Source organism: Anser anser (assembly GCF_964211835.1).
Source record: "Anser anser genome assembly, chromosome: 14".
Lineage (NCBI taxonomy): Eukaryota > Metazoa > Chordata > Aves > Anseriformes > Anatidae > Anser > Anser anser.
Window position 1 is genome coordinate 2,341,614 of NC_139735.1, and position 22,512 is coordinate 2,364,125.

Consider the following 22,512-nt stretch of genomic DNA (forward strand, 5'->3'; position numbering starts at 1 on the left):
GATGGACTTATCCAAATAAATAAATGCTCCAACAGTCTTGAAATCTGAGCATCTGAAATTTTGGGGTGTAGAAGAGAGATGAAACAACATAATGCCTCATTTCCTGAGTTGCGAGCCCCTTCCCACCGGAGCGGGGTCAGTCCCTAAACATGAAGGCCCTCAGTGTGGTTGCCCTCAGACCAGCACAGATGCACTTTGCCAAATTCAGGGCATTTCAGTTCTATCCCTCATTCTCTGAGGTCATCACAAGATTTAATCAAGTTGTCCATACTGAATGCTTTTTCTAATAACGGTCTAGGGACAGGTATCCCAAGCTGAGTCACCTTAGTTGTGCCAGCGGAGGAGTATACAGGATACGTGTAACCAGAGCCCATGGAAGACCCTAATAAAGCAGCATTTTTTATGTCTACTACTAGTACTAGTGGAAGGTTTTGGATGTATGGGGCTATACACATCATTTGTATTTGAAACAAGTTACTTGAGGGCAAAGCCAAGCAGAAAAAAAGCGTGGTATGTTTTGCTCTGAAACTGGTGAGGTCTTCAGCTGTTTCCCTTCTGCGTGAGGAGTGCTGGTGTCTGGTCCGGCTCCTGCCAAAGTTGTTTCCCACTTTTGCTTCCTGATCTGTTAATTCTGGAACAGATAATAAAACTGAAATGGACCATATGGCTTATCCGTGAGTGCTAATAGCTCACTTTTACCTCAGTCAGCATCTCCTCAGCCTCTGCCAAAAGCCTTTTTTGAGTCTCTCATGACAGTAGGCCAGAGGAAACTGTGGGAATGCATGGCTTTTATAGTAGGGGACTGAGTACTTGTACGATTGGAAAGATCTGATCTATCCACCCACTGTGCGTGCTGCAAATGCTGATCCTGTTGACGTTGGTTTAACCATATGGTCTGGATGGCTGTGGAGTTGCAGCTAGGTTACGGGGGGCACTCGGCTTGCATTAATAAATTGCAGTGCTAGATGCTGGCAGATGCTAAAAGCTTTAGTACTATAAAAACTTCACTGGACTGATTGTATGCAAGTAGGATTTGGTGTTATTTTCTTTAAGTATCCATGATACGTGTGTTAATGCTCCATTGACATACCCAGTGAACTCTTTGACCGAGACGTTTTCTTCTCCTCTCCCGTAGGCTACGCCCTCATACCTTCCACGAAATCCGATAACTTCTCGGACTCCAGTCACAGCGAGATTTCGTCCCGATCCAGCATCGTGAGCAACTGCTCGGTGGACTCGATGTCGGCAGCGCTGCAGGACGAGAGGGGCCTGTCCCAGTCGCTGACGGTGGTGGACCCCGCGGGGGCGGACAGGAAGGAGCACCCGCAGCCGCTGACGGACTACGGCCAGCCCTGCCCCGGGTGAGACGAGCTGCGTCGGGCTGGACATGGTCCTGTGGCGTAAGAGAGGGGAAAGTTGTTCTTGGCAGGGCGCAGTTACAAACTCTAAGCTGTTAGAAGCTGGAGCGTTGGCTGCTCTGTATGGGAAGTGCACGTTTTCCCATGAAACGTACGGTATTACGTGGATAAACAACAGCTTGCTCGCATCACTGGGGTTCAGATGGATGTCTCCTGCAGGAGGCTGCAAATGTATTAAAAGTTAGTATGACGTCTAACAAATCACTCGCTGTGAGGTACTGAGAGAGCAGAACAAGAACAGGATACCAACAGTATCTCAGTCAGCAGTACCAGTCACTTAACGTACTCTAATATGATTTTTAAAGATTTTTTATTATTATTCTTTGCCTAGGCAGAGTGGAAGCTTGCTGCCGCTGTCTTCCTGAGAGTTTGCACATGTGGTCTTGTTACCTTAGTGCAATGAGAACGCATCCTGAGGTGCCCCTTAAAACTGAAGCTTTTTGGTTTTGTTTTACTACATTTTAAGCCTTGATCCACAGAATTTAATATGTGGGAATCTCCTTGGGATGGCGTGTTCTGTCCTCAGATGTTGCAGCTTCAAGTCAATGAGAGATTCTCCTTACATTTCTAGTCTTTACAGGTCATTTTAAAAGCAATCTAATCCTTTTATGACCGAACACTATGAGGAGCTGTGTGTTGTTTCTGTATAATTGATTTTAATACACCAGTATTGTGCAGAGTTCTCTCCCCTGTAAAAAGAACTTGGTGTATGCTTTGCCAGGGCGATACAGCCTTTAAGAAATTGTTATGCTTTATCCCATTGTGCTAAAATGGGCATTAAAAGGTGTGCTTCATAACCTAAAGTAATTCCCTTTTCTACAAGGCATAACAGATGCTGAGTGTAGGCAGAGCTCAGTGTGCTGAGCGAAATGCCCCTTGCACTGGGTCACTGGCACCTTGCCTTCTGGATGTGCAAAGCCGCCTTCAGAACTGAAGCGCAACGCCAGGGACGTTGCTGCTCTATAAACTGTGTTCTGTTTGCAAATCAAAGGCAGATTGTTCAAGGTTTGTGGTTGCTCTTCTGTGCCTTAGTTTCAAGGGGTTGTGGAGGTAAGAAACCAGATTTTATGCTAGAATTTAAAAAATAGAAAAGCAAGGGGGAAAAAAAAAGTTGTTTGCACATATCTGAGAAATGTTCCTCTGTCTCCCAGTGTGTCAATAAATGGGAAAGTGTTGAATTTTCATGTTGTGCTTTCCATGCGTTTGTTAACGTAACCTGAAATAGTTAAGAGACTTGAATAATGCCTAGCGCTTGTAACTTCTTGTTTTCTGAACTCGTGCAACCCTGGCTTTATTTATTTTTTCTTAATTATGTATTGACAATGACTGGAGCTTCAAACAGGCATTTTTTTTAACAAGAAATTTAGTTTTTGAGGTTTCAGAATTTCTGCCACTCCAGATCCCTTCCACAAGTCACTTATGCCCAGTATTTCCAAATGCTACTGAAATATAACTACCTCACTCTGACTTGCTTTGACCAAAGGCGTTTTTTTTATTCTGAACACAAGTATATTATTTTTTTTTTTGTTTTACAAGTACAGAGAAAAAGTACTGGTGTGGAACCAAGACGTAATTACACCTCTGCTTTCTATCAAGTGCTGTCTTGCTGTAGTTGATAGAGGAAAGCTGCTATGGACCAGGCTTTTAGGAGTCCGCGGTCAAGCCTCTTAGTGCTTGCTGCAGACTTGCTCCTTCTTCCAAAGAGGAGCTGCCCTCCTGCAGCACGCACCAACAAGCCAGGAACAACAGCATCTCTGTGCTGGGCTTGCATGTGTCCTGGCCTTGCTGCATACTGGTTTTAAAACCAGAGATCAGTTGCCTCTAAAACCAGGTAATTGTCTGCATACACCACTGTTGTTTTAAATACTGATGAGTTTCTGATTCCTGTTGTTTCCAACTGCAGCTGGTCAATCACAAGGCCCGCTCTGATCAGAGGGATGGCCTTCACCTCGTCCATGAGCAACGAGGAGATCTCCCACGACCACATCACAGTAGAGGCAGCAGACAGTGGCCGGGGAAGCTGGACTTCATGCTCAAGTAGCTCGCATGACAACTTCCAGAATATCCCAAACCAGAAGAGCTGGGATCTCCTCAATTCCTACCGCCACACCCAGCTGGACGGACCTATAGCTGAAGTTGATCCCACAAACTGTTACTCAGAGGAGGCTTATTTATATTCCGAAGCCTTTTCCAAAAACAACAGGCAGTCGAAAGCCAGCGTGGAGCTCGATCAGTCTCGGCAGAGCTGGGCCTCCTCGAGCTCTCTGTCGGACACGTATGAGACAAACTATGGGACGATTAAGCGCAGGGGGCTGGAGAACTCTACGTCAGAGCAGACGGAGGTTTTGGACTCTAAACCAGGCACTGACACAACTTACAAAACTGTTACTTCGAGTACAGAAAAAGGCCTGATAGGTAAGCCAAGCCAACGGCTTGTGGAAGCTTCTACATCTGTTTTGCATTTTGATATTAAGTTGTTAAGAAATGACATCAGCAGATCTGGGGGCTGGATTGCATGTTAAATTCAGCTTTACATGTGGTTTTAATCAGAACGCTACTCAGAGAGTGTGTTTTCAAACCACCTTCTCTTGCATTAGGAAAATTGAAATAATAAAACAGCACACTTCCCAGTCACTTTATAGGTCTGCAGGAGAACTGTCCTTGTGAAAATGTCAGGCAGTTCCTCCCTGTAGTAAGACCTTTTATTTTTTTGGGTGTTTTTGGAAGCCCTCGTCACTGTAGACTTTTCTCTGGTAAAGAGCAATGAGCACAGCTCCTTGAAGAGTCCTTACAATACAGACTTTCCATGATCCTAAGAGAGAAGAGTGTGATTGCTGAGTGGTACAAAGCACCTCCACCTCTGGAGCTGGGGCACGTTTCGTCCACAGGACTTCTGTCCCCGGAGGCTCAAGGGAAAAGCAGAGTCACTTCCCATCCTTGCTATGTTAAACTGCCATTTATTTGGGTACACAGCTGCAGTTTGGCTTCATACAATATGAGAAAAACTTACAAAATGTCTTTTCAAAGATGTGCAGTTTCACCAAGCAAGATGTTCTTCCACTGTCCTAGTGAGTTTAGCAGCCAAACTGCCGAAACAGAGGGAACTGGGTTACGAACAAGATAAAGCATGGAGTGCAAAGCTCTCTAAACTCTAAGCCAAGAGTGCAGCTGAAATGCAATTTAATTACTGCCTAGATTGCTAGAGGGTTTATGTTATCAAAGGTAATTGTCTGAACAAACATTGCACACAGGGTGGAGGTCTTGGATTGCATTCCTCCTCCTTGCTTTGCAGAAGAAAGGCAGCGTGGTGGAGCCTTGCAGCAGGCTGGCCCTGAGCTTTCTCCTGTGCATGGACTTTGCTCGTCGCCTTTCAGAACTGCTCGTGAGCTGTTGAGCTGTCTTAGGGCATGGCATGTCAGCTATTCAGGACATGCTGTCTTTGCTCACAGCTGTTTCTCTTGGTTTTAACTCTGTATATTGCACCGTATAGCTCGTCTCCTTGATGCAGTCATAGCACGCTGGTAAGAAACTCTCAGCCGTGTGCTCCAGTAGAGCATGCATATGCCTACTTAAACAGAGAGCTGATACAGGTGGATATGATTTCTGGTTTGCAAATGCTAATCTGATAGCTATGCATCATCATACAATATGCCAAAGATATTTTTGCTTTATTTCACCATTTGCTTATTCTGTACAGACAGCTTGTTACTAGAGTCTGTAATGACTGCATGCATTCAGAATATTGTAAACAAAACAAGAATCTTCAGTTCATTTGCTTAATGAGAGCTGGTGTTGGATAGTCCCCCAAAAGAATTGGCACATAACGTTCTTGCCTGAAACCTTTGAAATGGAGCTGGAAAGCCACTGCCCACACACTGCTGCCAGAATGTGGTCTTGGCAGAACAGCCAGCGTGCTGACTGCGTGCACACCTCTACGTTGTGCAGCACCCAGCGTGTCTCGCTGCAACCTTTGCTTTACCAGCAAGAAAGCGTGGAATGGTGATGTTTCTTTATAAAGTGAATTATCTGAGAAGGTGATCAGCTGCTTTGAAGGGGGTCCATGATATACTTAGTTTTGCATCTCTAGTAGGTTCTGCTTAAAAGATGAGGAACATGGACTGTAACATTATTGTTCTAATCGCTTAAGTTTAGTTGTAATTATTAAATGATTTTTCTTAGCAGTTCCTAATGTTGTAACAGATTTCCCAAGTAATGATCTAAGCTTCAGCTGATTGCATTCTGCACTCCAGTGTTTCACCTGGTGATACCACACATGGAGAAGGAAATTTTTTTGTATTTCTGGGAGCGTACAGGCAGCAGGAGAATGTTTGAGAGTCTGTTTTGTTTAAAGATGAAAGACTCAAGATTTTTTTTTTTAAAGGAGGGAATATTTTAATGGGAACAGGAGAGGATTAAGGAGTTGCAGGAAGAGGACCTGCAGCCAGCAATGCAACTCCGTGTGGAGGGGCTTTGTAATCCCCAGGAGCTGTGGGTGGGTGACAGAAACTACGGACACTTAGTGCTGTGGACGTTAAGTGCTATTAGAATGTTTTCTTTTGACAACATTTGTAAAATATTATCATATAGAGCTTTGCAAAAGTGCACATTATTCCAACTTAGGAAACAGATGTAGCTTTCTCCTTTGAAGGAGAATATACCCACCCATCAGTACTACTTCAAGGCCAAAGGGGGGCTTGCCAGGAGGGCCAGCCACTCCCCATCCCTCCAGGGAGAGCAAAGCCTCCTTCACCTCCCATTTATTTCATAGGGACCCAGTTAAGTGCTAGTTACCTGAAAATGGTTCCTGTAAATCAGTAGTATAAATCTCTGCCTCTACCCGCGTGTATTTGTTAAACCTCATACTACATGAATTCAGTTTTGTTTATTTTACTATAATCCAAGCATGAAGGTAAAAGCCATCAGGTATAAACCAACTCATTCCTGTTACTAACACCCGGAAATCTCACATATCCCCAGCACAAAGTACAGCTTTATTTTCATTCTTTCACTTTGTTGTAAGATAAGAAAATATTACAGTTGGTGAAATAATTGAAACCGTAAAGAAAGCGAGCTGATTTAAATGTATCCATAAGAAGAATGCAAATGCACTGAAGTAACAGATTTTTAAATTATCCTACCTTTGAAACTATCCTGTTGCAACACGCACATGGAAAAAGCCCAATTTAACATGCATATGAGCCCCTGAACTGGGGGTGGGTGGGAGGGGAGGTAATTTACTAAGTTAAGTTTTTGTTTGAGAGCCAGTGGGAGCTGAACGAGCGGTGAATGGGGAAGGAAGGTGGAAGATGAATTATGTGGGCTGGACATTACAGTTAAATACTATTGTTGGTAGTCTGTTTGACTGCAAAAGGTGTAACGGAGCCTTTCCAAAGGCTTTTGTTTCCATGACTATTCCTGGTTATTCATCACTTGTAAACAGAGAACATAAATTAAGATATAGGTTAAAATAATTTAAAGTATGTATATGATAAGCCATTATTTACTACTACAAAATTCAAACTAATGAATGCAGACTCTATATACAGTTTGCCTCATAGGAGGAGTTTCACGTGATACTAGTTTTTTTTTCCTATAGCACAGCTGATTTGATAGCTTAATGTCTTATTACTCATCCGTGAATACACTGATATTTTATTATAATGAATTTCTGTTAAGCCGCTGAGCTGGCTTTTGGTCGAAGTCAACCTGCAGTCCTCACTGCCAGCTATTAGCACGCTGTGCAAAATAACTTTGGGCTAGTTGCCTTAATTTCATATGTTTCAGTTTACCGGCATGTAAAAGGGTTAGAGCAGACTGTAGTATTGCCGGGCTGGCTCTCCCTTCACACCTTAAAGCTCTTCAGCACCCTGTGGAGGAGCGGTGCCGCGGGAGCAGGGAGCACGAGGAGCGCGGTAACTACAGGCTGCGTGCAGAGGTGGTTACAGCCCTGCTCTGCTCCGCTGGCGTCCTGCCTGAGGAGCTCCCTGGCTCTGTTCTGACTTCTCTCGAAATAAGTACAAAGCGTAAATGAAAGCATAAATATCTGCTGCTGTCGTTATAACTAGTGTTTCTGCATTTGCGTTTTGTTATCAGTTTCTGTTTTGCCATTGTAACATTTCATGATTTTTTAATGTTTTGTTTGCTTTGTTTTCTCCTTTAACATTTCCATTGCTTATTTCTCGTGCCAGTGTACTGTGTCACCTCACCTAAGAAGGACGATAGGTATAGGGAGCCTCCGCCCACCCCTCCGGGATATATGGGGATTTCTTTAGCGGACATAAAGGAAGGATCGCCCCACCACCCACACCTAAAACCTCCCGACTATAGTGTGGCAGTGCAGAGGTCAAAGATGCTGCCCAGTGACCTCTCTAGACTTTCATCAGCATCTCTCAGTAGCGAAGCGGTGGCCTGTATTTCATCGAAGATGCCTCAGTGGCATAGTCGGCAGCCGTCCAACCCTAAACTAGCAGATATGACTGACGCAGATAGTGAAGAGGATGGTAGGTGAAACCTGGCTCGGTAGATGTTAAGTGAAGCGCCGTGTAAATCTGGTCTGTGTGTACCTCACGATGATGTTCTGGGCTTTCTCTTAGCTGTTCTTTGAGACTGAATCTTTATTGATCTCTGAATATACAAATATGTTTGTATGTGTGTATATACACGCACGCATGTATGCGGTGGGTATATATATATCTGTGTGTATATACACACATGTTTAAAAAAAAATCTTCCATTTAGAAAAAACATCTTGACACCAAAACACCAAACACTTAATTGATATATATGAGACCTCCCAAATCCAAATGAGATGCTTAAGAACATGTAGATGCTCTTTTTGCTTTAAAATGTGTTTCTTTTAGTGGTGGTGATGAATTTAAGGGACACTGTCAGGCTATAAATTGCATGCAGGCAAGCTCCAACCTGCCTAGGTTAAATAATTGATGTCCCACTGCTTTAGGATGGCACTGGGATGGCGACCCAAATCGATTCTTTGCAATTCAGATTTGATTGTGTTCTGTACGATTCTCAACTTGTCTCACCTTTGTATTCTAACATGCTGGCACTTAGCTGCATTAATCCTCAACAGCAATTTCTGGAGAATGAGTTTAAAATCATTGAAGAAAATAGCAGTAATTTTTTTTTCTGAAAAGTGTATTTAATAAACCCTGACTATAGCCCACCTTGGCCTGCCAGTGTCTCTTCTGGTTGAAGTCTCCCCAATCTTGTTTGAAGCAAGAGCTGATGCTGCCAAGCACAGCGTATATCTTGTGATCTAAATGCAAGAGATTTTTAAGACTGCTCTTGTCAAAATTGTTTATCTGCTAAACCTAATTGTTTATCTGCTGATTTACTTTTAATACTTACTGATGTGATCTCTCTGCACCCTTTCTAATGAACTAATTTTTTATTAGGATGTTGCGGTCGTTTCTTTCAACCTGTCTGACTCAAAATGAACGTGGAATCTAGATTAAAACAATTTCTGATGCAAAATAGTCCTATCTTGGCCCTTCATAGCATGTAAACAATGTTTAACATATATATTATTACTGCAATTCATATTTAGGGTAAAACTTTTTAAATTGCCCAGCATCAATTCGGTCATGATATTAAACGTTTTTGATGTAAAAATGAGGAAGTAATTGCTTCAAACATTGTAATCCAACCTTTTCTAAACTAAATTTAACCATGCACTTTCAGATGCGCTTCTCTTACTGTTTTTAAAGTGTCTGGTTAATTTTACTTGGAAAGCCTTTACAGTGATCACTGCATGTTGGGAAATAATGTACTGGCTTTTCTCCCAAGTCAGTAGCTTTGGGGACATTGGGGGTTGCATGCTAATAATTTTTGGAGCATATGGGATTTTCTGTTTTGTAATACATATTTATTATATGACTAATACCTCAGACTGCTTGAGGATTTGTTAAATGGCGATACTTAATGTGTTGTGGTCACTTGTTAAGACAGCAAAAGCATCGCGGTGAAGCAGTGAAGTCTTAACAGAACCGCTCTAGTCAGATAATGGGTACTGTTCTGTTCTGTCTGCATCCAAGGCAGGGGACCGATGGAATAATTTGCTGTTTCTTCTTGTTTTGCAGAAGATGAACAAGTATCAGCAGTCTAACCATCGGGCTATCTATGTAAACCACTTCAGAACACGAGGGACGTGGGAAGAAGGACCACGTGAATCTGTTAGCGAACGCTAACGCCTTGCTGCTGCTAACCTCAGTCATTGTGTTTGCCTCTGTCACGGACAAGATCAAACTGGTCGGGTCATAGATCTCTACCTTCCTTCAGTCTACCACAGCCTACAAAACTATTTCTGCCTGTGAAAACAGCAAACCATTTTCAAGGAGCGTGCTGACTACCTGGGTACTGACGTTGGTATCCTGAGATGGACAAGGCTTCGTGCGCTGGGGAGGACTGGTTGTCACGGCCACTTGAAAATTGGAAGCATTCTTCTGTATGATACCATATAATCCTTGGTAGTTTTCCATTGTCATTATTTTCTACGTGACCATTATATAAATCGGAGAGTGTTATTTTATGAACTTTAAAAAAAAAAATCAAAGTGTCAGCAAAATGGAAGGACATTACTGCAGTATCTGAAAATAATTTATTAATTTAAATTTTTTTGATGGGAATTTCCTTCGTGTTGGGAGTGCTCTGGTTGGCTAATATGGAGATTAAATCAATGTGATAGTAAATTAGTTAAGTGTAAACCATTGAGCTCTCAAAATAAACACAAAACTAGAGGCCTACCAAACGGGACATTATCAGGTGCAGAAATACGTAGGTTTTAGAATGGCTTGGGGTATGTACGAATTGTAAATATAGCTAAAAGCCTTGCAAAGTGTGTGCGTCAGCCATGGAAGCACTGCCATCTGCTGGTCCTGCCTGCAACGAACACAACAAAACCCCTCAGCCCTTCAAGTATTTGGAGGAAATTTTTAGCTGCCCGCCAACTAAGGAAATAGTTGGCATTCCCCTCCCTTATTTAAATAATCTTTTTGAAATGTGGAAGCTTTAGCTCACAGTGAGCTATTAGGTGAGTTTGAAGCTTTTCCAAAAGAGCTTTAACCAGGTTTTGCCCTGCAGAGTTCAGCATACAAAGTGTGCTGCTGTAATCCAAAACTGAATTGTTTGTTGTGGGTTTTCAGATCATCCCACGTGTTCTGGCCTTTTACCAGAGTTGCAGAGGATTTAGGTGCAAAGGTTATCCTCCTCCTCCCCCCCCCCCCCAGTCACGTTAAAATTTCTGAAACTGAACCTTAAATGACTTAGTGCTTAGATGTGAGTATAATGCCTTTTATGATGGGTTGTGTTCATCTGGAGTATAGAGATGATCTCAAAACATATTATTTAAAAACTTAGGTAAAAATCTTGGTGGCACTGATGTTGATGAAATTTGACTTACATACCGCCAGTATTAACGGCAGTCCTCTAGTTTGACTATGGTCGAGTAAATTGCATCTTTGATTTTGCTTAGCCAACCAGAGTGCACAGGGGTAAAACTGGAAATACCTGCATTTTCTTTCTTTCTTCAAGCACATGATGCCCCATTCTAGTGTTAAATTGGACATGAATGTGTGAATAATATATATTTAAACATTTAATTGTAAATCTTTGTTGTGATGTTTACAGCCTAAGCTAGAAAGAAGATGTTTGTCATTTTTACAGTGCCTCAAAAATTATTTCTATATCCATAGTTGTGAAGAGCTTTAAGATTTTTTTTGTGTGTGTGCAGGGGGGTGCAAGGTGAATGCAACATTTTCAGAAAACGACACAAGTACCAAAAACAACCCAAAGCCTTTGATGTGCTTTCCCCATAGCAACTTGGGACTGATACTACCAGGTGAATGTGCATGACCACGCCTGCGTCTGCGCCCGTAACTGTGCCAGACGGAATATTGCCGCGGGGCTGGAGGTGCCCCCCCGTGGGTTGTTCTTCTGGAGACGTCGGTCGGTCAGGAGCAGCAGCGCTGAGGAAGGGATGCCTAACTCACAGCTAAGTGGTTGGCTGTGTTAACTTTTGGCACAAGCATCTGAGGAGCAAGTCGTTGGAAAACGATATTAAGAATTAGTTGAGGCGTATCATAATAAAATGCATTTTGCTTTTTCGAGGCCTTAATGAATATAATGAACCTGCACAGGCCTTAATGAGTAAGAATTAATGTAAGTGTCAAAGCAATGCAGGGCAGAGTGATTATTTTCAGCACATATAACGTTGATAATATAACTGTTAAATTGATATTTTGTGGGATATAAATCCAAGTCCTAGCAATCCCACTGCAAGCTGTAGTTGCTTGTTAACTTCTCCGTGGAGTGCGCAATATGCTTCGTGTTTCATCCGAAATCACGCGTTGTGTGCCAGGTGAACTAACTCATGCGGTTTCCATGACCTCGGATGTTGAGCTGCCGTTTATTTCAGCCTGTTGAACAAAAGTTCAGGGGATAAAGGGCTGTGGTCCAAGCGGCTTCCCTTTCCCCGGAGAGCCTGGCAGTGCTCTCTGCGACGCTGCGGGGAGCTCCTGGTCCTTGGTGGGAGTGGGGCTGGGGCCGCCTCCGGCAGCCAGCGAGAGCAGGTGAATAAATCACCCCTTGAACCTTGGTGTTTGCACATCAACAGCCTCAGTCTGTTCTGCAGGACTTTTCAGGACACTGAGAAGTTCTTAAAGTGAGCGAAATTCTTGCTAATCATATTTTCCTAATATCCAATACAGCTCGTGTAAATAAGTCATGCATAAACTATTGACAAATGAGCTCCTACTTCTGCTTCTCCTGACTTGCACAGTGTGGCTTGCTTCTGCTTGTCCTTGCTGTGATTTTTTTTGTTTGTTTTAAAATCAACCGATCACATTGATCGGGGCCGATAGCCAAATGTAGTGTGTCTGGTATGGATTTGAAGAGACATTATCCCTTTTTTTTTTTTTGGTAACTAAATTGGAAGTAAGACCGTGGTCAGGACCTGTTGTACACTGCTTTATTCAAGTGATGTCTTCTGGGTCGCAGACTCCTGGCTTAGTGCCTCTGCCAGCTTCCTTTAATCCCTGCTCTGACTTCTGATGATCAGCTGAAATGCCGACTGTCACGTTCTTCCACTCCCAGACCTCCGTTTGCTTGCTTTTCTACTGTTTGTTTGCTTGTGGCTTGTGGGTGAAAGACTTACTTCGGCCATTTGTGATTTAAACATACAGTATTTCATTATGCTGTATAAATCTTAATCTTCCAAGCAAATCACGAAAAGAGCAAAGCAATTTTGAAAACTTTAATTGGCCTCTCCAGTTGCAGAAAGGGGAAATGAAGATAACTGAGCCCCTGAGTGCTGCTGACATCCCCCACAGATACAAAGCGTGAGATGGAGATGCGCAGGTATTTATTTGCAGTGCACATCTCTGCAGCTTGCACATTTGGGACAGGATGGGCTCAGGGCTGGCTGCGTGCTGCTTCCCAGCTCGTCTGGCTCGTCGGTGGCCACGGGATTTGCAGCCCAGAGGTGAGCGGTGCCGCGCTGGGAGGCGGTGGGATGTGAGGCCCCAGTGGATCCCCACTGCCTGGGGTGTCCCCAAGGGGGTCGCTTGCCCCGAGGGCTGAGCCTCTCATCTCCCAAGTCACTTGATTGCAGGTAACAGTGGAAACGTGAAATTGGCATTTAAATTTTTATAAAAAATCAGATTTTTTTTTTTTTAAAGAATAAGCTTCCCACTGCCTGTGCAAAAACAGAAGAAAAAAGGGATACTCTCTCTTTAGAAAAGCTTTACACATTATATTTTAGGATGCTTGTATAGAGGGCAATCTACCTTGAATTCCCAATCCCGCCTTTGCTTATGTTGTGCTTTTTATTGTTTTATCTTTATTTTTGATATACCTGGAATGCAGTTTAGCTTGGTATTAATTAAATTCTAAATATGTGAGCATATTGGCAAAACTGCACAGATGTAATGATATTCCAATAGCAATTGTACTGCACAAGTCAGTGATTGTAAAGTATTCTGTAACAAGCAATGTTTGTCTCCTATTTTTTGATACCTCTTACACTTATGTCTTTTAGAAAGACAGTGCCTCTGTATGCTTTTTGTATTTTTACTGAGTGATTGTAAATATTTGTTATATTTTTGGTTAAGAGAATGTTTAAAAGTACTGTTTATTATCCAATCTATTAATATGTTGGAATCAATAAACAATCTACATACATTAATAGTTTCCAGCAGGTCTTTTTTGGCAGCTGGCGATGCGGAGCCGTGAAGCACCTGGGGAGCATCGCTTGCCCCCGGGCTCGCCGAGGAGCAGCCACCACGGGATTTTGTCCTCCAGGGAGTGCTGGCCCCCAGGTTTTGGCTCTGCCTCCCCCTTCTCAAATTGTACATGGGGGCAATGGCTGGAAGCGCACCCCCTGTACGTGGGGGTGCACCCTGCAGTGCCAGCGTCCCCTCCTGTCCCATGGGAGCACAGGTGGGATGCCACAGTGGGGACATTTTGGGGACACTGGGGTGAGAGGTTCTGCTCACAGGGCCAGGCCTTACGTCCCCCCCTTTTCCCCAGAAGAGCTGCTGCTGCCCCATCAAGCCCCAAATGCTGGGTGCAGCACAAAGCCTGCTGCAGAACCCCCATGGGGCTGCAGAGCTCGCCTTGCAAACAGTTACATGAGTAGAATAAAACGGTGTGGGCAGTGAAGGGGGGTTGGAAGCACAGAGATGAAAATACTTTTTTTTTTCTTTTTTTTTTTCCTCCCTCCCCGAGCTGCTGGGGGTGCCCGGCCCAGCTCCCTCTGCAGGGGCTGGGTTTCCTCCCCACTTGCCCCATGAGCCTTCACCCTGTAACTCCCATCCCATCCCATCCCACTGTGCTCCTGTAATGCCCATCCCATCCCATCGCTCTGTCCTCCTGTAACTCCCATCCCATCCTATTCCCTCTGTCCTCCAGCCGTGGGCGCAGCGCGGCTCGAAGCTCTCTTCCCGCAGGGCGGTGCAGCAGGAACATGAGCAAGCTCTTAGGGAAATCTGCAAAGGCAGCAGGTAGCACTCAGGTTTTATTGGAAAGCCTAATGCCATTACGGCCACGGTGAATGAGCAATTCATTTTGTAAAATCAAATTAAGAAGCAGCAGTTTCATTAGTGAGCGCTCTTGTTTAATGAGTTATTTTGATTTCGCATTTTTCTTCTTTCTTTTAGTAGCTCTGAAAGAAAAAAGCAAGCCGCGGTCTTGTTGCCTGTCTGTCTAGAATCGCTTTGACCAGGTACGGCTGCAGAAGCAGAGGTGGGGCAGCAAATGGGATCCCGACCTGGGGCCTGATCCCTCTCCTGCCTCCTTCCAAGCCCAACGCACAGCACGTGCTGCGCTGCGTCTCTCACCCCGTCCTCACTGTTCCCTTTCCAGACCTTTGTATTAGAGCTGCCCGATCCCAAGCACCTGCTGGAGCGGCGTGTAGCTTCTTGCCTTGATGGAGCTTCGCCTTTCATCTGCTCCAGGTCTCCAGATCACCTGAAATAACGGCCACTGCCTCAAACAGCTGCTGAGTGAAACTCGAGTTGCATTCCCAGTGTCTTCAGCTAATGTATTTTCTAGTTTTCTGCTGGAGCGCAAGTATCAGTCCAATTTTACTGGGAAGAATTAGTAGCTGCTTGTTACTTTGCAATAATGTCATGTACCATGTGCTTAAGGAAAAGCCAAGAATTGTCCCTCCAAAGTCGATATGAAAAGAGATTAATCCCCGCTCATAGCACAAACGACTGCTCATTTAGCAGATGCTGCCTCCACGCAAACTGTTTTCTGTTTGCATAAAGGAGGAAATTCCAATAATGAAGGGAACATGGCTGGGGTAGGCCAGGCCAGGCTTGGTCAGAGGTTTTCAGCTCTTTACCATTTATTAAGGGAGCGAAATGTGCCAGAGCGGCAGTGTCTGAGCACAAGGAGTGCTACAACAAGTCTCTGCCCCACACTCTTCCTCAGCTTCTAATTCCCATGATTTTGAGGCTGGGGAAAAAATATTTCAGCCGACCTCGATTCAGGAGGAGCACTTAGAGCCCACGATGTCATGACATCAGCTCTTGTGGTTTGTCCCAGAATTCACGGTATTTTTAACTTTCCTGGAGGTACACGATGACATGATCCTGTTTCTTTTTCCTTTTTTTTTTTTTTTTTTTGGTTGTTGTAGCTGAGCTGACACTGTTGGTGGTGCAGGAGGAAACAAGTTGTTTGCAAGAGACGAATGTTAAGCAGGTCCCACATCTCCGGTCGTTCCTCTGTATTCATCAGAGGAGGAGAGTAATTACCAGTACGCCAATTCTGTAAGTCAATCTTGGCTTGGGAGAGATGAAGAAAAATGGTAATAACTGAATTTCAACTGTAGATCTAGTTGCATTTAACACTTATGAGCAGCCATAAAAATGAAGGTTGTAATTGTATGTGCAATTTCAAACCTCACAACGTAATTTTATATACTCAAACATCTGTTTTAGGATCATAGCTGACAGTGTCAGATAATTGGCTTTTTTTTAGACCTATCAGTTAGGCACCATCAAGTTTATTATAAATTCAAACTCATCTATTAGTAAACACGACCCGTGTTAAACAAAGCCACAGGGCAACTGTCCTGGGGATGGTAGGTGCGTGAGATTTTAGGAGCAGCCAACATCTGCCTTGCGGCAGGGATGATGCCCATACCCAACAAAAGTCATTGTCCAAGGCAGGCGCCAGTGTTGTCCCTGTCCTCTGGGAATTGCAGCTAATGGTTGTGGGGAAAGCCTGTGAAACAGGGAAAAAAATGGTCTGGGAGACTCCGTGACCTGCTGGCTCGGGACTGTGAGCACACTTCATCTCGGTGCCTTGTGTTTTGGGACGGGCACAGCACTGATGTCAGGGCGGATAAACAGCCAGCCCTTCCTTGTCTGAAGGATTTGCAGGCTGAGGACACTGGCTGGTACAACATAAAGCTGTCACGTGCTGCCTGAAAGCGTGACTGCGGGGATGAATTTAGTTGTGAATGTCCTGGGTTTTCCTGTATGAACTTATCTGTTAGCCTCTTTGGTGCCCAGCTATAGGGGAGCAGGCTGGAAACCTGCACCTCCCTTCATTGCTCTCTCTCTTTTTATTTTCTGTACTAATAAAAAGCTACCGGAGAGGAAGGTCTTGTGCAGAGGGGAGATTTGGGGAGAAGATAATGCCCTCCCCCTGGGGGTGCTGGCTGTGCACGAGTGCCTGGATGTGCTGCAGGACCCCCAGGCATGGGGGGTGCCAGAAGCCCTCCATGGGGAGTGCTCCCTGCAAGGGCTCTCCCCGCTTGCTCCTTCTCCTGGCATTGCTCAGCACCTTGCCAAGCAGCTGTGCTGCTTGCAAGGCACCTCGGCCATTTGCCTTTGCCATCTGCAGAGGGAAGTAATTAGATTTAATAGAAGTCACCCTCGATTTTACAGCAGTGGTAATTAAATGTAATTGGAGATGTGACTTCTAAACAAGGCCGTATGTTTCTCCAACAATACGTTTGACATCAGAAAGAGCAAACAAGTAAGCAAGGACATGCAGAAGTAGGGTGCGGAGTGGAGGCATTGTTTTATCCTCTCTCTGTTGGGTTTGCTCAGCCATTTCATCGCGCGCTTGTGCCCGAGCTTGATTCAATACTGCTGGCCAGTAATGGGAAACCTGCTGGTGCTGGAGCACCTTCTGTACCATTAGCAAAGCAATGCTTTTAAAAATAATAGCAGTGACAGAAAGTAAGAAATTTCTTGGCTTTCTGCTGCCCTTTTGCTGCACGGGGCTGTTGCAGTGCCACTGCCCGGGGGGCAGGAGGAGGCAGCGGCTTCATCACCGCCACAGAGCGACGTCGCCGTGGGGCCTCTGCTGCTCCAAGAGCCCTCAGTGACTGAAGCACGTACTGAAAGTAACTGTCAGCCAATTACACATTCTAAAACTAAAAAGCTGGTCTTTTGTGACAGTACAGCCTTCAGAAGCAGAGAAACCTGGTCAATTAGAAGTCAGCCAAGGGGAGTGATTAAATGCGGCCCTGCTGCTCGTTCTGCGGCTGCCTCTGCTCCCCATGTCCCCCTGCCCTGTGACGGGGCCTGCCGCTCCCCCGGGCCTTGCCGAGCCACCTCTGGGCCTGTGCAGGGACATCACATTTCGTCACCGAGCAAACGATGTGTGGCCAGCCAGAACCCCTCGGATCGATAATCCCCTGACAGGCAGCCTTTGGAAATAGCGTGAAGCCCGACACAGTTGTTCCGCTTATTGCAAAGGATCGAAGGAACACCGGGGTGTGGATCGCTGGGCTCTGGCAGCGTGTCGGCGCTGGGTGGATGTTAAGTGCTGCGGGTGAATGGAGCTGCTTCTTCCCCACTGTGGCCTGGCAAAGATTTCTGTGCGTGGCCACTGATGGGCAAGGGGAAGCGCTGAGGGGCCCGGCTGCGCCATGGCCCTGTCCCTGTCCCCATCCTGTCCCCCTCCAGCAAGGCCTCGTGCAGAGGCTTTCCTTGTGGGCTCAGCATGCCTTTCTCCTGCAGGATTGCAACAGATGCGAAGCGATTTTTAACAAAATTGGGAGGATTCTAATATTCACCTTTTTTTTTTTTTTGTCAGCTAACATCTTTTTGAAGAAAAGCAGCCTCTTCTGGCTGTGGAGCCTTGCTCCACATATGTCTCAAGTGAAGCAGCAGCGCATAAGGTACAAATATACCTTATATGCCAAGGGTGTACTAAATACGCCAAGATTTTCCTGATTGAGCTCAGCTTTAGCAGGGGGAGGGAGGGGCGGCCGAGTTGTACCGGTTTCTGGTGAGCCCGTAACGTGCTTAGCGAAGTTGTCAAGGGGAATTAGCGCCGTTCAACATCATTCAACCGTCCTTAAATCCTGGTTCTGGTTCTCACAAAAATCAAGCACTTCAGCGACAAAATAAAATCCGCTTTGACACACTTCATGGTTTTAGGTCGTGTCCATCCCCCTCCTTCTCATTTGATTTTGTTGTCTCAATTTCAGACATCAGCCAGGGAGGATGATGGCAATGAACGGCACAGCAAAATGAGAGAGCCCTTCCCAGCTTGTCATGTGCTGTGTTTTGTGAGGATTTTTGGAACCGGTAGCACTAATCCCAAACTGACACCGCTTTGGTGTTAAAACTGGTCAGCCTCCTGGGAGGCCAAACTTGGAGTAAATGCGAACAAAATTTCAAGCTGCTCATCTGAACTCGCTGTGTTGTCTCGGCTCCACATGCCTTGCAGGGGTGCCTGCACCTCTATCCTCATGGTGTCCGCGTTGCACCAGCGGGGCTGGGAGGCCTGGATGTTGTGGTGACATGGGAGAGGTGGCTTCTGCTGCTGCCAGCAGCCTTCCCACCCCAGGCCCTGATGGCAGCCCTGGTGTTCCAGCACCCGAGCACCGCTTCACATGGCCGGTCAGCCGGGCTCAGATGCCGGGGGATATTTCCCAGCACAACAAATAACTCAGCTTTCTCCATAGTGCTTGAGTGAATGTAGGCTCCCAAATCGAGGTGCCAGTACTTCTGGGACGTTTCCAAAAAGTACTTGGCCCTGGCCTCTGCCTGTCTTTGATTTCAGCGGGAGGACGGCAGTTTCTGCATCCCCATCACCGCTTATCTGCATCCTAAGGCGCTTTAGCACCTGTGGTCTGCAAGACCAGTCACGCCTGAGGATGGGAATTACGGTTCCTGAAGCCACTTGGACGTGTGGCACCAAGAGGCTGCAAGGAACCGGGGCTGGGCTGAGTGACCCCACTGCTCGTTCCCTGCTGCTGATGCCAGTGGTCGCATGGGGGAAAGCTGTACATATGGGATTGGAATGTGGCGGAGGACCTTGGCATCTATTAAGGGTTTCTTTTCTATTCTTAGAGAATTAAGCCCTTGCAATCCTTTTACATTGCAACATCTTCTGTGAGCTGCAGGGAATTTGCTTGCCTTATGGACAGGATCCGCACTAAGCTCCTTTTCCACGTCGGCTGATGTTTGCTGTGCATCAGAGCAATATTTGATCCCTATCTGGTTTTTATCCCAGAAGACACACCTCCCACTCTCATGTTTATGAAATTCAAATGAGCAGAGAGTCAAACAGAAAGATCCTGTGGCATGAAGTTTGTGTAGAGCTTACGGGGGAGTTGTTTACCATTCTATTCCAGCTGCTGCATTTAATTCAAGGGAGCTTGTTGCTGAAAGCTGCCACTTCTAAAGGCTACTTAAGATCTTGGACATGTTCTATCCAAAGAACAAATAAACAGTGGAATATTTGAAATGGTTAAATTATTGATGTAGCTTGTTTTTCCTCTCTCTTTTTGCATTTTATTTTTTTTTCTGGTTTCTGTTCTTTTAAAAGCTACCAGCATTTCTGAAGCTTCACATTGTTGTCTCTGGGAAGCAAATGCCTAGGGAGGAATTTTAATATTGCTTTTTCTAATTGCTAGGAAGTGAAGGTTAAGCAAGATAATCAGGCGCTGGGTATTGCTGGCAGATGCCAGTCATTACAGACACAGAAGTCTGGTATCAGTTGTGATACGGTTTAGTGTTGCAGCAGTAGTAAAACCGGCACAATGTCATTAGAGTCTTTATAGGACAAACATTTCAGAAGCTGGCTCTATATACCCGTGATGTCTGTGCAAACATTCTTGCTCGCTTTTAAAGCTTGAATAAAATCCTAGATGATTGCTAAGCTAGTCGTAATGTCTCCAAGGTCAGAGGAAACTTCCCATATGAGCTTATCTGTGTAAAAGGAAAAAGAAAACTCTCTACCAAACTAACCCTGGTGCCTAAAGAAGCAGCATAATAAAAACCTCTGTAAAGAGGGAAGATTCAGATAGTTAAATTGTGAAGGACCGTGATTTTTCCTCCATGGGACAGGAACTGCTAAACGCAGCTCTACAAAGCTCAGCGGTTGAAATGACACTGGTAAATGTCTGTTGACTTCTTCCCTTGTTTTGGCTTTAAGCTATATCTATGCATGATACAATACATATTTATTTGGGGTGCTCTTGCGGCTTTTTAATAGATTTCATCTGCCTTTGGACAGAGATTTTCCTTTGGTGATGACTCTTCATCACCACTGTTAGCAGCCTGTGCTGACAGATCGAGATGTGGCTTTGTCCTGCTCTTGTAGCTGGAGGGGATTTTTGTAGCTCTGTAGGGCTTTTTCGTTCGTTGGGATGCTTTGCCAATGTGCTGTGCACCTGTACAATGTCAAATACATATTGCCCACAGCAGCATTTAATAGACTTCCTGATGTCAATGTGAAGTCAATAACTCAAGATCTTAATTGCAGGACATGTCTGGATGCTGGCTCACCTACGATTTTTTCTGTGTCAAATAACTCCTAATCTTTTGAACAAAACTGGATTATTTTTTTTTCTCTATGACCCTAGTAAACAAAAATAACATAGTGAACTGCAGTGATGTAGAATAATGTTCATTGGTCTGGAGAAAGTGCTCTGAGGTGTGTCCTTTTCTCAGTGAGATAAACATTTACCAAATTCTTCGAATAAGTCAGATTTATAGCATAAAAAGGAAAGTATTTGAACTTTTCCATTTGTGCGACCAGAAAGGAAAAGGTGACATATATGCAGAAATATTGGTTAAAAGCTACAGTCACTCTTATGCAATGAAAGCGTAATATCTTGATCCTGTGCTGCTCTTTGGGAGTTTCACCTCTTCATGCTGTTGATTATTGAGCTCCTATTACCCTTAATCAGTCAGCAATTCAATGCAGAGCTGAGGCTCAGGTTCTCTTCCCTGATTTTCAGAGCCCTGCACTGGAATTAACCCTGGCAATTTGTCAAGCCAGGCCTGAGAGTCAGGGATTTTGCCTCCTCCATTTTTTGGGAGGGGGCAGCGCGTGGCTGGAGGCTCGGCTGCTGCCCCCCCCCGAGCAGGCGGCACCCCCGGCTGGGTGCCTGCAGGAGCAGCGGTGTGGGGCCGTGGTCAGTGGGAGCGGGGGCTCTAAACCATGGATCAGGAGCAGCCCAAAACAATCAGCAGGTGCAATTTCTTATAAAGAAATTTTGGTAAATTTGGTAAAGGCAGCCTGTTCTCAAAAGAAGGGAAATGGCTTTTATGGAGGATCCTTGCAAGTCCCCCCGCATACTTTAAAAAATAAACAAAATTTGTTTTTTATTTCTAGGTGACCTATTCTCATTTTTTTTTTTCTGGTGTACCCTGTGAGACAACTGGCAACAGAATGGAAGCATTTCTTAAAAATTAAAAGAGGATATTAATTTTAAATTCACATGCTTCTGTGCAAAACTTTTGTGCTGAAACACTGGTAAAATAGCTGGAAATGCTGCTCAGATGCTCGTGGTGTTTGTTTGGTTTACAGCTGCAGTCTCAGCTAGGTGAGATCCTAGGGATATTCTTTGTTGATATTCTTTGTTGCGATACTTTTCAGGCACCCAAAGAAATACATGTATAAGTAGTAGTTGTGTAAGATGAATGTGTGGTTGCAGCTGAGCATGGCAGGGACGGTAAGAGCAGAGCCCTGACCTCCAGGATAAATGATCTTTCCTTTGCAGTTTACTGAATCCACAAATTATTGTGATTTTAGGAAAAATAAAACTTTCTGAGATAGCAAAGGCCAACCCTGTATCTATCTGTTGAGCAGGCAAGCAGTTTCACATGTCTCAACAGCCAGCCACGCTGTGGCGCGGCCAGTAAGCCCAAAAGATGGCACTGTGCTTCTATTGCACTGTGCAGCAAATTCCCTCTCCAAACCAGACTCACTATTGAGTCTCTCTCAAAAACATTATTTTTCCAAGGCTTTACATACAGTAAAGTCCATTATTGTGAAGGCCAAATTGCTGCCAAAAAAGCCTTCAGCTAAAAAATATATATCTATAAACTAATAACACACCATTCTGATGAAAAATAACACGCAGGGAAGGAGTTTTTCTCAATTATTAATGGCCAATGTTTGTTACATCGTTGTGTTTAGTCCAGGAAGCCTTGATGGAGAGAGGCAGCTTTTCAACACGAATGGCACTTCAACGGGCGCTTTGTAAATGTTACAAAGACGAGCCCTGGGATATTTTAAAGCCCTGCTAATGGGAAGGAAGGGAACTGCACGCCGTGGAGACATGGGGCATGGGGCACGTTTCGCGTGCGCCCTGGTGAGA

The 22,512-nt window shown here is 44.8% G+C and overlaps 1 protein-coding gene across 8 annotated transcripts in view; it reads left to right on the top strand.

Moving 5' to 3' along the window:
* Nucleotides 1–13,614, top strand: part of RAPGEF6 (Rap guanine nucleotide exchange factor 6) — a 125,089-nt gene extending 111,475 nt beyond the window's left edge. For 5 of the 8 annotated variants that reach the window (XM_083799224.1, XM_083799226.1, XM_083799225.1 and 2 more), the window contains 4 exons: nt 1,136–1,361; nt 3,322–3,833; nt 7,607–7,918; nt 9,515–13,614. In XM_083799224.1, the coding sequence (XP_083655350.1) occupies nt 1,136–1,361; nt 3,322–3,833; nt 7,607–7,918; nt 9,515–9,540 (1,076 nt within the window). In that variant the 3' untranslated portion in view covers nt 9,541–13,614. The remainder of the gene's footprint in view (nt 1–1,135; nt 1,362–3,321; nt 3,834–7,606; nt 7,919–9,514) is intronic. The other 3 variants (XM_083799228.1, XM_083799229.1, XM_083799230.1) reach the window with 1 other exon arrangement.
* Nucleotides 13,615–22,512: the final 8,898 nt, after the last annotated feature.